The sequence below is a fragment of the Ictalurus furcatus genome, chromosome 12 (assembly GCF_023375685.1).
Source record: "Ictalurus furcatus strain D&B chromosome 12, Billie_1.0, whole genome shotgun sequence".
Taxonomy (NCBI): domain Eukaryota; kingdom Metazoa; phylum Chordata; class Actinopteri; order Siluriformes; family Ictaluridae; genus Ictalurus; species Ictalurus furcatus.
The window spans coordinates 12374158-12386875 of NC_071266.1; the positions used below are offsets into that span (position 1 = coordinate 12374158).

The 12718-nt window shown below is 39.9% G+C and overlaps 1 protein-coding gene across 1 annotated transcript; it reads right to left on the bottom strand.

Moving 5' to 3' along the window:
* Positions 1–1772: 1772 nt before the first annotated feature.
* Positions 1773–11078, bottom strand: LOC128616111 (E3 SUMO-protein ligase CBX4-like). The gene is made up of 5 exons (XM_053638621.1): positions 10448–11078; positions 10226–10269; positions 9481–9546; positions 4923–4989; positions 1773–4682 (listed from the first exon to the last, which is right to left on the bottom strand). The coding sequence occupies exons 1-5, from the start codon at positions 10514–10516 to the stop codon at positions 3651–3653; spliced, it is 1278 nt and encodes a 425-aa protein (XP_053494596.1). The 5' UTR covers positions 10517–11078; the 3' UTR covers positions 1773–3650.
* Between the last annotated feature and the right edge of the window lie 1640 nt (positions 11079–12718).

The window sequence follows — 12718 nt, forward strand, 5'->3', positions numbered from 1 at the left end:
GCCATTAATGTCTAAACCACTGGCAACAAAAGTGAGTACACCCCTAAGTGAAAATGTCCAAATTGGGCCCAATTAGTCATTTTCCCTCCCCGGTGTCATGTGACTTGTTAGTGTTACAAGGTCTCAGGTGTGAATGGGGAGCAGGTGTGTTAAATTTGGTGTCATCGCTCTCACACTCCCTCATACTGGTCACTGGAAGTTCAACATGGCACCTCAATGCAATGAACTCTCTGAGGATCTGAAAAAAGAATTGTTGCTCTACATAAAGATGGCCTATGCTATAAGAAGATTGCCAAGACCCTGACACTGAGCTGCAGCACAGTGGCCAAGACCATACAGCGGTTTAACAGGACAAGTTCCACTCAGAACAGGCCTCGCCATGGTGGACCAAAGAAGTTGAGTGCATGTGCTCAGCGTCATATCCAGAGGTTGTCTTTGGGAAATAGGTGTATGAGTGCTACCAGCATTGCTGCAGAGGTTGAAGGGGTGGGGGTCAGCCTGTCAATGCTCAGACCATACGCCGCACACTGCATCAAATTGGTCTGCATGGCTGTTGTCCCAGAAGGAAGCCACTTCTAAAGATGATGCACAAGAAAGCCCGCAAACAGTTTGCGGAAGACAAGCAGACTAAGGACATGGATTACTGGAACCATGTCCTGTGGTCTGATGAGACCAAGATAAACTTATTTGGTTCAGATGGTGTCAAGCATGTGTGGCGGCAACCAGGTGAGGAGTACAAAGACAAGTGTGTCTTGCCTACAACCAAGCATGGTGGTGTGAGTGTCATGGTCTGGGGCTGCATGAGTGCTGTTCCCGGCACTGGGGAGCTACAGTTCATTGAGAGAACCATGAATGCCAACGTGTACTGTGACATACTGAAGCAGAGCATGATCCCCTCCCTTCAGAGACTGGGCCTCAGGGCAGTATTTCAGCATGATAACGACCCCAAACACACCTCCAAGATGAACACTGCCTTGCTAAAGAAGCTGAGGCTGAAGGTGATGGACTAAACCCTTTTGAGCATCTGTGGGGCATCCTCAATCGGAAGGTGGAGGAGCACAAGGTCTCTATCATCCACCAGCTCCGTGATGTCGTCATGGAGTTGTGGAAGAGGACTCCAGTGGCAACCTGTGAAGCTCTGGTGAACTCCATGCCCAAGAGGGTTAAGGCAGTGCTGGAAAATAATGGTGGCCACACAAAATATTGACACTTTGGGCCCAATTTGGACATTTTCACTTAGGGGTGTACTCACTTTTGTTGCCAGCGGTTTAGACATTAATGGCTGTGTGTTGAGTTATTTTGAGGGGACAGCAAATTTACAGTTACACAAGCTGTACACTCACTACTTTACATTGTAGCAAAGTGTGATTTCTTCAGTGTTGTCACATGAAAAGATATAATCAAATATTTACAAAAATGTGAGGGGTGTACTCACTTTTGTGAGATACTATATATCATAGCACCATCACAGGATCACACCACCGAATAGCATAGCACCATCACAGGATCACCATCACACCACAGCGTACCACACCCAGAATGCATTGCAGTGTTGTATTGTGTTTAAACCGAGCAGCACATTCCTGTTTCACAGAGCTGCAGCCCTGATAAGACTCTCAAACCCGTGTTCACTTTATCAGAGTACGCTCGAGAGACAGTGCAAAGTGCACAAGGATATCTGTACAATGACGAGTAAAAATGTGCCATTATCTCTCTTGACACACACACACACGGATCAACAAACAAACACACACACACCATCTGAAAATCTATAATCACACAAAAATAAGCTTTTAATGTTCTGAGATAGTAGTCTGGAACACCTGGTGTGTAAAAGCAACTTTACAGAACATTAAGATGGCAAGATGGAACATTTAAAATGTTTAGATTTACACACATAAGTTGCTTAAAACACATATACATATATATTAGACAAATGAAAATGCAACGGAAACAAGCAAAGTGAAAAAAAATCAAAATGGGAGTTTATCTAATTAGGCACATTCCAAATTTCAATAATGTTTTTGCATTTTCTGTTAAAATTTGTTCAAATTCAGTACCTTCTGAAGACATCATGGAAGACACGTCATCGGATGTTGCCATATTTAATTAATTAATAAAATTTTATCCCGTGTTGTTCTGTGGAATAATTTGCTCATCTGTATATATTACGATAATCGTTTTAGGTACGCTATCCTCATTATACCTGAATACATAATAAATAACGAGACAAAAAAGTAGAAAGATAATTCATATCGGCACGTGAATAATGCAGACTGAAAAGTAGCATAAAAAATTAAAGTTAAGTTTCTAGGCAATGTCAAAAAGAAATCACGATAAAATATTTTGGTCCGTTTTAGAGTCGCTTGGTTTCATCCAGGTTCATTTCCACATGGTGAGGAATTATGAAGGGTGTAACGATACGCAAATTACAAATTCGATACCACAATTCAGTGGTGCAACACTCCGTACAATACATTTTCCATACAAAAAAAAAAAAAAACGTGCCTTAGGTTTCTATTTTCAACTGATTACAAAACAACATTATAAAAGTACAATAAGTGAAACAAAATTAGAACGACACAGTGTTTGTGTGATCTGTTCAGACTCTTAGCAGCATGCATTAGAATGGAACAAACATGGCTATACATGGCTAATTAAACATTAGTTGTACATAAATTATGGACATCTCAAACACCTGAAACAGGTCTGAAAAGTTCAGGAAGTGGAAAAAGGAGTCGCTTTTCCTTAACTGGCTTCATTTAAAAACCACACACTTGGCAATCCTGCTGGTGTGACCCTCAAGGGGGCGTGTCTGAAGTTATACAGCTCTCTGAAGGACAAACGTGTTTTTTAAATGCAAGTAGGGTCTCATATCTGCAGCTGTGAACTTATCAGTCCCCCCCTAAACCAGGACTGAATCAGCTGAGAAAAGCAGCGAAGAGCGTGTGTGTTTCGTTTACAGGATGTTGGTGTAGATACACTAGTATTAATGTTAGTATGTCAGTATGCTAGCGTATTAGCTTGTGAAAAGCAGTGTGATTAGGGAAAAAGTGTTTTTTTTTTTAACACTTTATTCGAGATAAGTTACTACTGGGCTTGATTAACTTTAGTACGCAGAGTGTTGAATGTATTGTTCGATACAAAGACATATAGAACCGTGAGAACTGTACCGAACAAAATGATATGACACGCCGTATCGTTACACCCTTATTAATTACACATTACGTTAAAAAGATTGATTGAGTAATAGCAGCAGGTGAATATAATAGTCAGCAAATCTAATAGTCAGGAAATTCCTGCGACTTATTGAACGGAAAGTGCGTTAAACCCTGACTCCTTTCCATCTTCAGTGGTCAATGTGATTATAAAGTCCTGTGATTTGCTGAAAGAGAGAGAGAGCGAGAGAGAGAGATAGAGACAGCGTGTATTGGCGCTAAACATTAACAAAGCAGCTTCGACAAAATTTTTTTCAAAAAATAACGCCTATTCCTATAACAATATTGGCATTGTGAATGTCGAGTAATAACTTGCATGTTCAAATGAGATCATTCTGGAAAAAAAAGCTTATTTATATGCACACAAATTTTCAAAGTGACAAAATCAGTAGTTTCGAGTTTATTATTATGACTTTTTTAAGTCTGTTATTTCTAGACAGGTACGTATTCCTTGAAAGTCACCGTGAGGCAGTTCGTCGTGACATCCGTGATTATTATATTCCCGAGAAAAGGCGTGAAGCTCGGAGCACGTTCAGGTTCCCGTGTAGAAGGTGTGGTCTCTCTCTCAGCCAGGTTCAAGTGTCCATTTGTCCGACAGTCCTTGATGGTGTTCCTCTCTCCTCGAGAACCTGTGAAGCTCAGATCCATTGGCTCGTCCTGACACGCGTCTGAGAGTTCAGACCGACCCTGACTTGAGCTTGCGTTTGGTGCACTAATGCTCCGACAGTTCAGGAAGCTCTTAGTGTCCCGTCGGACGCTGGAATGTTCCGAGTGACGCCGCTTATGGATGCCGTTTTCAGAAGATATCGGACCGGATATTTTCATCAACTGTGATGTTTCAACATTCTGGAATTCTTCAATAACAGCGCGGTGGACTTGCCCGTTTCTGTCGTCCTTGTGGTGGCCATTTTCAAGCCCGTTCGTCTCAGTGCCGTTTGCGTGATTGGTTCCCCTCTCTGACGGCTCGTCCTGCTTCACCCCTCCATCCGCCTCTTTCCCATTCTCCATGTACTTACTCATCACGATGACGATTCTTCCATTTTTGTTCTTGTTCTCCACAATTTTCAATTTGCTGTTGATTCCTTTAACAGGTTTGGTGCTCTCCTTACTGAGCGTCGATTCTTCCTTCCCACCGTCCAGAACCTTCTCGAGCTCCATGCTGACGGCCTTCGCGTCGCTGTGACGTCCTGAATCCGGTTCCTGTGCCTGTACCTGCTGATACAGTTTGGGGTCCGGTTGGTACTGGTGGTGCTTTCTGCTGTTGAGCTGGTAGTACTGTTTCTGCTCGTTCTTCCCGTTGATCAGGACATTGTCCAAGCTCTGGTATGGGTGCTGCCTCCTGCTCTGCAGCTGGCACTGCCGCATCAGTGTCGGATCAACTGATGTTTTGAGATGGAGCCCATTCTCCTGAGATGCATCGTGGAGGTCAGAAAGAACACTGGATCTCAGAGCGAATGATGGGACCTGAAATGAAATGAAATTAATTCGTTAACACCCTCTGACCACTCAGAATCCAGAATTCATGATGTGTGTGGTACAACAGTCTCTGGCATGAAGAAGAGGGAAAGTCAGCCATGCTGCTTCATTTATCTAAGAAATTTCCACAAACATTTGCATTGCAAAGCCGTGGACACCGAATGCCAAGAAACTTGGGAACGAGAAACCGTGCGTGTGTGTGCTACAGGTGAAGAGGTCGAGTCTCACCTGGGTGAGAAAGTGTTTTGGTTTTGGGCCTCTCTTGCGGTAACCCATCAGCTGCTCCTCGCGCTCCCTGTGAAAACACGGATTCTTTTTTAAAAATGGGATTCATCACAGATGCCATGTTCAGCAACATGATACTCCAACCACAGTGTAGTGAGGAGCCGCTATGCTCCTGAGAGTTCTTCAGAGGTTCAGTGGATAAAAAAAAAAAAAAGTACTGTTCCACTTTGAAACTTCTAATCCTTTTTACCCCACATTATTTGTTCTCTGTGTCCCCATTCCACCTCTGCACTCTTGGAAAAAAAGTGGGTTCTTCTAGGGTTCTTTAAAAAGTAAAGTCTTTTCTAGTTTCCTAAACCAGTTCTAGTTTTTTGAACCATTTTTGAAAGTTCTACAAGGGTTTCCTCAGAAAGACAAACTAAAGAATCATTAAATTTAACAGATAAAAATTACATTTTATTTGCATGACATGGATTTATTTATTTATTTATCTATTTATTAAATATTCCCATTCCACCTAAAAAGCATCTACAATAGTTCTTTGGATAGTTCAAGGTTCACAGATTCATAAAGAGCTTCGACGTAACCCTTTTACAAGGTTCTGTATGGATGGAACCATTAAAAAGGTCTTAGGATAGAGTTCCTAGCTTCCTAAACAGCTTCTATTTTGAACCCTTTCTAAAAGGCAAAGCCTCTATTATAGAGTTCTACACAGAACCGTCAAGGGTTTCCCCAGAGCAACAAACCAAAGAACCGTTAAGAGTTCGAAATTTTCCAAGAGTGTACTAGAAATTTCTTTTGTTTTAAAGTTCTACGTGATGCAGGACCAAACTACATCTCCAAATGTTCTCTATCCCCATCCCACCTCTACACACTAGACTCTAAATACAGAAACTTCTAGACGGTTCTAGAGTTTAGTTTTTCTAAGGATGTAGAACCATAACATCAGCTCTTTCTGGTCTTCACATGGTTTCTGATGAGGTCTCAATGAAAATCGAGTCTATTTTGTTGATGGCCCAGGAAGTTGGAACCCTTTTGTTGGACATTTTTCAAATCTAATTTAAACAATTATTCCATTTTCCAGGAATTTTTTTGTCTAAAGTATAAAACATGCAGCTTCGCCCCTGGTCCTGTCCTGTTTTATAGTTTTATTTCATTTATTTTATTATTATTTGCATATTCCTATGTGCTATATCCTGTTAATCATTTTTTGCGGCTAATTAATAGCAGACGCTCATGACTACATGTTTTGCTTTTTATTTTATTTAGCACTCGCACTTTCTATATGAACCACTGCATTTCTCTTACAACATCCATGAAACATCATGTAAATCTCCTGATTTAATTCCTGACTGTGATTTATGGAGATAATTCAGACTGGCTGACTGAAATGTCTCCACAGTTTGTCAAACTGTCTCAGTAATATAATTTAAGTGCATATACAGTAAATAATGAATGCAGCGCTGAAGACCTGGTGTGTGACCAGACTGGAGAACTTGCGTCGACTAAACCCCACTTAATATTGTAGGAAAAAAAAAACTATGCTAAAATCCGTCTTTCTTTAACTCAACGTCTTGGCCACATTTATATTTTTCCTCCAAGTGAACCAGAGTTCAAAATGAGAGCAACAAGCTGAGAACAACAGGCAAGAAAAAAAAAATGTCAATTTGATCAAAACACGTTATCGTCATCATGTGTCCTTTTGTTTCGGTCCACAGCTGAAAAAACCCTAACAATGCGTCAGAGAAGCCGTATGGACTCGAAGGAGGTGTGCGATTAATTCACAGCAGAAAATTCCCCCAGCGACTGACTGTGCAAAGACACGTCAGCCCAGAATGCTCCTCTGTAAACATTCAGGTGGGGATTGGGGTCTGGGAAGTGGAGGGACATTAATGTATATGGCGACACGGAAAATCTCTTTATTTTTGGAGGTTAAACAGTGTGGGATAAAGTGTGTAAAGCTCTTGTGGAAAACACTCCGTGTACATGCTTCAGCTCTAGCAATATACATCACTGCAGAAATCATCACACCTTCGCTGGCTAAAGGTAACCATTAAGGAAATGTGAGATGAAGCGTTACAGGTCAGCGCTCCCTTCTACCATTCCAGAGACCGTTACAGACCACGAGACTGGGATTAAGTACGTAGCAGTACGATCTCAATAATTAACTATACTACTATATTGTCTTGTTATTGTTGCCAAGAAAATATTACAGTAAACATCATCTCTCGGCTTGCTGACGGAGAAAATGTTGCAAAGCTGCAAGGCATGACATGTGAAAATTATACTCCTTCTTTAAAAATTTCAACAGAGTTAAAGTTTAATTCAATATATTCTGGTGTAATCATGTATTCTGTTGATCAGAGGTCTGGCGATGAAACATCAGTCCCTCCAGGATTTTACGATAGCAGAAATGAACACAAAATCAAGCAAACACTGCAATATTCAGAGGAGGTTGCAATTTTTAAATTACCGCAGCTTATCCATAGTTATGGGCCGAGACACGTCATGTGAGGTCATCACAATGCGCATTCAGCCAAAGCCCTCTTCAATTCACGTGCATGGAACATGAGTACAGATAAAAGATCTCATTTACCAACAAACATCAATGAAACACAGTCCAAAGCTATTTTGCGCAATTCAAGTAGTTTTTCACAAAAAAGCACAAATAACTCTGCAAGTTGCATCACAAATTTTGAAAAATCCGCAGTAAAATCAAGCAGTTTTGGCCGCAACGATCGCAAAAAAACTCAGGGTACGGACTGAAACATCCACGTGTGACCGTGAAGGAGCATCCTGGTCACATGATCCGAATAATCACTGCTCAAAGTGAACAGCACTTCTTAATTGTAAACAAAAATACCAACAAACAATAATCTATAATCCACCGCTGGTTTATTTCATGCGTTCACACTCACATTCCATATTTTTTTAACACAAAAAATTGAAGGATAACAACCATTCTATTTTATTCCTCAATCATATAATGACCTCAATAGAGACGTTACAAAGAAAAATAAAGCTCGGGAAAAAGTAGCAGAGATTTTCACACTCATTAGTGTGTTCTTAAATTTGTGTTTAACTAAATACTAGCTGTAGAAGACATTTATAGCTATTACTTTTTCTCACTGGAACGAAAAGAAAATAATGTTGGATAGGCCACGCCCACGAATGACACGATCAACTTATATATATATATATATATATATACACACACACACACACATATACACACACACACACACATACGCACTCACTTAAAATATACCACATGACTGATTATCAGCAACTGGTAGATAAGAGAAATAATATCAGAATGGTGTATTTATGATGTAAGAACAGTTACTCAGCATAATATAATGAGAGATATGATTTTATTTCTTGTGCAGGTAAACATGTCTCTCTGACTGGTTTTAGGAATGTCAGACACACATATCTGCTCTGTTCTCGCACTTGTTTCACTTTCGAGGGGGCGAGAGAGAGAGAGAGAGAGAGAGAGAGAGAGAGAGAGAGAGAGAGAGAGAGAGAGGAGGGCAGTAATGGGCTGTAAGGGAGTAAAAACATTCCTTGGTTGCCAGAATGATTGTGTTCACTCACACTGGAATGCAATTTAGTGCTTGTGTTGTTTCTTTCTTTTATTATTATTCCTTGTTGCTGACGTGGTACCATCAATGGGCTGTCATTTGGACCTTCAGTCTGTATCGTTATGTGGAAACGTGCATAGTGTACTGTTAAAAATAATTTAAGATACACATCTGGATGTTACGGAACACTGATGTACCTTCTGATGTAAATAAAGATACAAGGTACACAAGACATACTAAAGATACAAAATGTGCCTCCTTGATATCTCTGTACTTCTGCAACAAGAAGAAAAAGTAAACTTTGGTACCTTTAAATTAATTAATTTGGTACCTTATTAATTGATAACAAGCTGCAATTTCAGAAATAAAGGTACCCAAATCTAAAGGGGACATCTTTAGTACCTCAGAGTGTGCCATTATTTAAATGAATGCTTGATTTAAGCTCGTTTTCAATTTATTATTGAATTAAAAAAAAGATATAATGGAATAAATAAATTCAATAAATACATTTTTGTCTGGTCTGTAATTTACATTACACTGTACTTCTATTCCATTTCACACACGTTTAGTATATAGTTTAAAAATATTTTATATTGTTATTTTCTTCTTTCTATCAGTGTTATTTATATCCTCATCATTTTATATCATTCTAAAAGTGCCTCTCTTTTTTATGTCTAACTACATTTTGTTTCATTATCTCGGCTTTATCTCGGAACAGTGCAATATAAATAAAGTTTATTCCTTAGCCTATATTTATTGTCATTATCGTGGCGCTCTCAAGGGTGCACAAACTTTTGCACTCAACTCTTCTCTTCATAACATACATTCAATCATAAATCCATAAAAGGTAGGAGTTCACCTTTGTAAAATAATAAACCCTGGGTCGGTGCAGTGTGTTTACAGGATGACCCCACACCTTCCCGCACCTATCTGGCAACCCGGAAGTCGTGCACACCTGTCACGCGCCGCGCACTCACCTGTGTTGGAACGCGACGAGCAGGCGCGGGTCGAGGATGTTTTCTTCCGGCTCCCACGTGTTGTACCTGTCACACAGGTGAACAGAGAAGGAATGCAGGAGAGATCAGTACACGTCTATAAACACAAAGCTGGGAATCACAGGAAACTCCGCAGCGACACGTCGGCTAAATTCATCATTTTCAATAAAAAACAAAACACAAAACATGTCTCTAGGTATCATACGTGTGTAAAAATGTATTTTAAAAAAACACCACTCATTTAATGTAGTGTTTTGAAAAATGTAATCAATTTGTCGGGATGTAAACAGCAATCGTGAAGCCAATACTGCAGTTTTTGGAGATATCCTGCATCTGCAAAAAGCAAGCGTGCTTTAATGGCCATTAAAACCTTAAAACGTCCAAAACGGTTAAACTTGCGAATTGCACACGTTGTACAAGGACCTTATAAATAAATAAATATTTGAAATGCATTCATTTATTCATTAGTAATGCCTTTAAAAAAGAAAGAAAGAAAGAAAGAAAGAAAGAAACGAAAAGAAAGGCGAAGGTGCGCATGTCAGCAGTGCGCGCGGGATTAAATTCATTCTTCATCTTTTATTTCCTTCCTCTCACTCTTTCACTTTCTGGCACATTCACGCAAACACACACACACACACACACACACACACACAGGCTACACACACTAAGACACGCGCGCACACACGTGCAAGAAACGCGTAAACAGATAAAGAGATTAAAGTCTTACTTTGGTGACCAGCCTCTCCACTTGACCAGGTACTCAAACCTTCCCTGTGGATGATGGAAGATTAATTACAAATAAAATAATCATCAATGCATGCAAAGTTGTTGGGTTTTTTTTGTTGTCCGAGCATAAAAGTCTCCAGAATGAAAATCTAGATCTAACACGTTTCGCTCTCCGTGCATTAAAAGAAAGAAAGAAAGAAAGAAAGAAAGAAAATAAACAGACCTTTCGGATGCGTTTCTTCTCGATGCTCTCCACGGCGAACACTTGCTCTCCCGCCGCAGGGAGCTCCATTTTTATTGCAAAAAAAAAGGAGAAGAAGAATAAAAATAAAAAATATATATATCTGTGTATCTAGCCTATATTAAGAGCACGGAAATGGTGTCTCAGCGTGCAAGCGTGTTTTATATAATCCATAGAAGTGTAAACATGAGGGAATTCTTTATCCTCCGCTTCCTCCGGTGCGAAGTATCTGGAAATGAAACGCAGAAAAACACACGGCGCAAAATAGCCATGGCTGTGACGTCACGAGAGATACCACCTCCCCCTTACACCTCCACCATCATCACTCTACCCTCCTTCACCACCCTCACCACGCTGTTCCTTTTGTGCGCATGCGCGGTACCGCGCAAATTCGACACTTCCGGGTTCAGAGGCTTGCGTGCAGCCTGATGCTTATATTCAAAGTGCTAAATGTTACTGCGTCACACATTTCCATAAAGAACCAGCAAACGCAACGCACGCGCACACACACACACATACACACACCCCCCACTGTGAATAATTTAAAATGCAAAAAAAATTAAAAAATCCCAGTGAATACAGAGTAAATTATATATTTATTACGATTTTTTATTTTACTACTATGCTTAGAATATATTAAGAACCTTGTCCTTGTAATCCTTGTTACTTACCTTTTGTACCTTTAATATATGGCTATATTTCTATGGAATATTGAACAATTGAACATAATTTTTCAAGAAAAAAATGAACAAAAATATACAATGAGAAAGAAGAAAACACTCTGAAACAAAACAGTGAACTCAGTGGCAAAGCTTTAACATGGTCTTCAAACAAACAGCATTCTTTGTTAATAGTTTTCTATTTCTAGTTTTCTATGAATGCGATGCCAGAGTTTTAATTTACGCTCGCCATTCTAGCACAAACCCTGTGTGTGATCGGGGCTTACCAGTGATTTACTCTAATTTGCTATTGAGATTTGGATCAACAGCCCCCACCCGGAAGTTGAGACTTCAGTGGTGAGTATATTATTTTGTAATTAATATTTGAGGTTTGGGTAGACTCATACCACAATTTTTTTCCCCAAGATAAGCTCTCAGGAGCGACACGGAGCGGTGACGTTGTCATCATCCTCCTCCTCAGCTGGACACTCGAGCTGCCGATCCAAATCTCACTAGCCAGTGAGAGTAAATCGCTTTTAAGCACACCCCCCCCCCCCCCCCCCACACACGTGAGATTTGAGCTAGAATGGTGCGTGTAAACTTGCAGAGCATAAATGAAAAGTGTGAAAGCATAAACGAAAACGCATTCATAAACCATGATTAGCGAAAAGGAAGCTTAGAAAACTATTAACAAAGAATGCTGTTTATTTGAAGGCCATGTTAAATTTTTACCCCTGAGTTGATTGTTGAAAGTTGAAACTTTCTTATTGTATATTTTTGTTCATTTCTTGAAAAGGTACGTTCAACACTTTAGGCACAAATCTAATTCCATCTTTCACCTGGAAATGTGGATATACAGTAGTGAGGTTTAAAAAGGATTTCACACACATAAACATTGTAGGTCTTTTATAGTGTTTTAGTGTGTTTCATATGGTTTGGTATCTCTTATCTTGAAAGGTAAGGCTCAGGAGGATTAACTTCTGTGAATAGATTTGATTTGAAACAGATAAGATTCTGACAAGGAAGTAAACACAGCTCGTGTCCTGTTGGGTCAGAATTCTGCATGATATCAAACGTGAGTGTTGAAGAGCTTGACTGATTTGCCCAGTAGCCAATAGCGTTCGAAATATGCCATGCTACAATACCCACCCATTCCAAACAAAGCTGACAGTAGCTTAGTGAGCTAGCTAAATATGGAAAACAGCGTAGAGTTTATACAGCAAGCGCGTGTTCCTGATTCTTATCCATGGAGAAATCCTGACAGTGAATAAAGACACAATCACATCCGCATTCTGTAGAAAAAAGATTAAAGCATTAAAGCGAAAAGTGAAACTCGTACAAAGGGACTAGTGCATGCATCAACCTTGCTCTTTCAAATTCGTACACGTTTTTAATAAGATCGGTCTGGTCAGATGTTAAGAATCAGAATTGTTCACCCGTCCATGTTCCAGCTGATTTAGAGGATCAGAAAATCCGACATTCCACCAGAACAGTGACCGAATAGAACGGCAGGCTTGGACATTTTATAGACATCAAACTAAAATAAATAAATATTTTTAAATGTCCTGGACACACTCAGAACTAGGTAATTCAG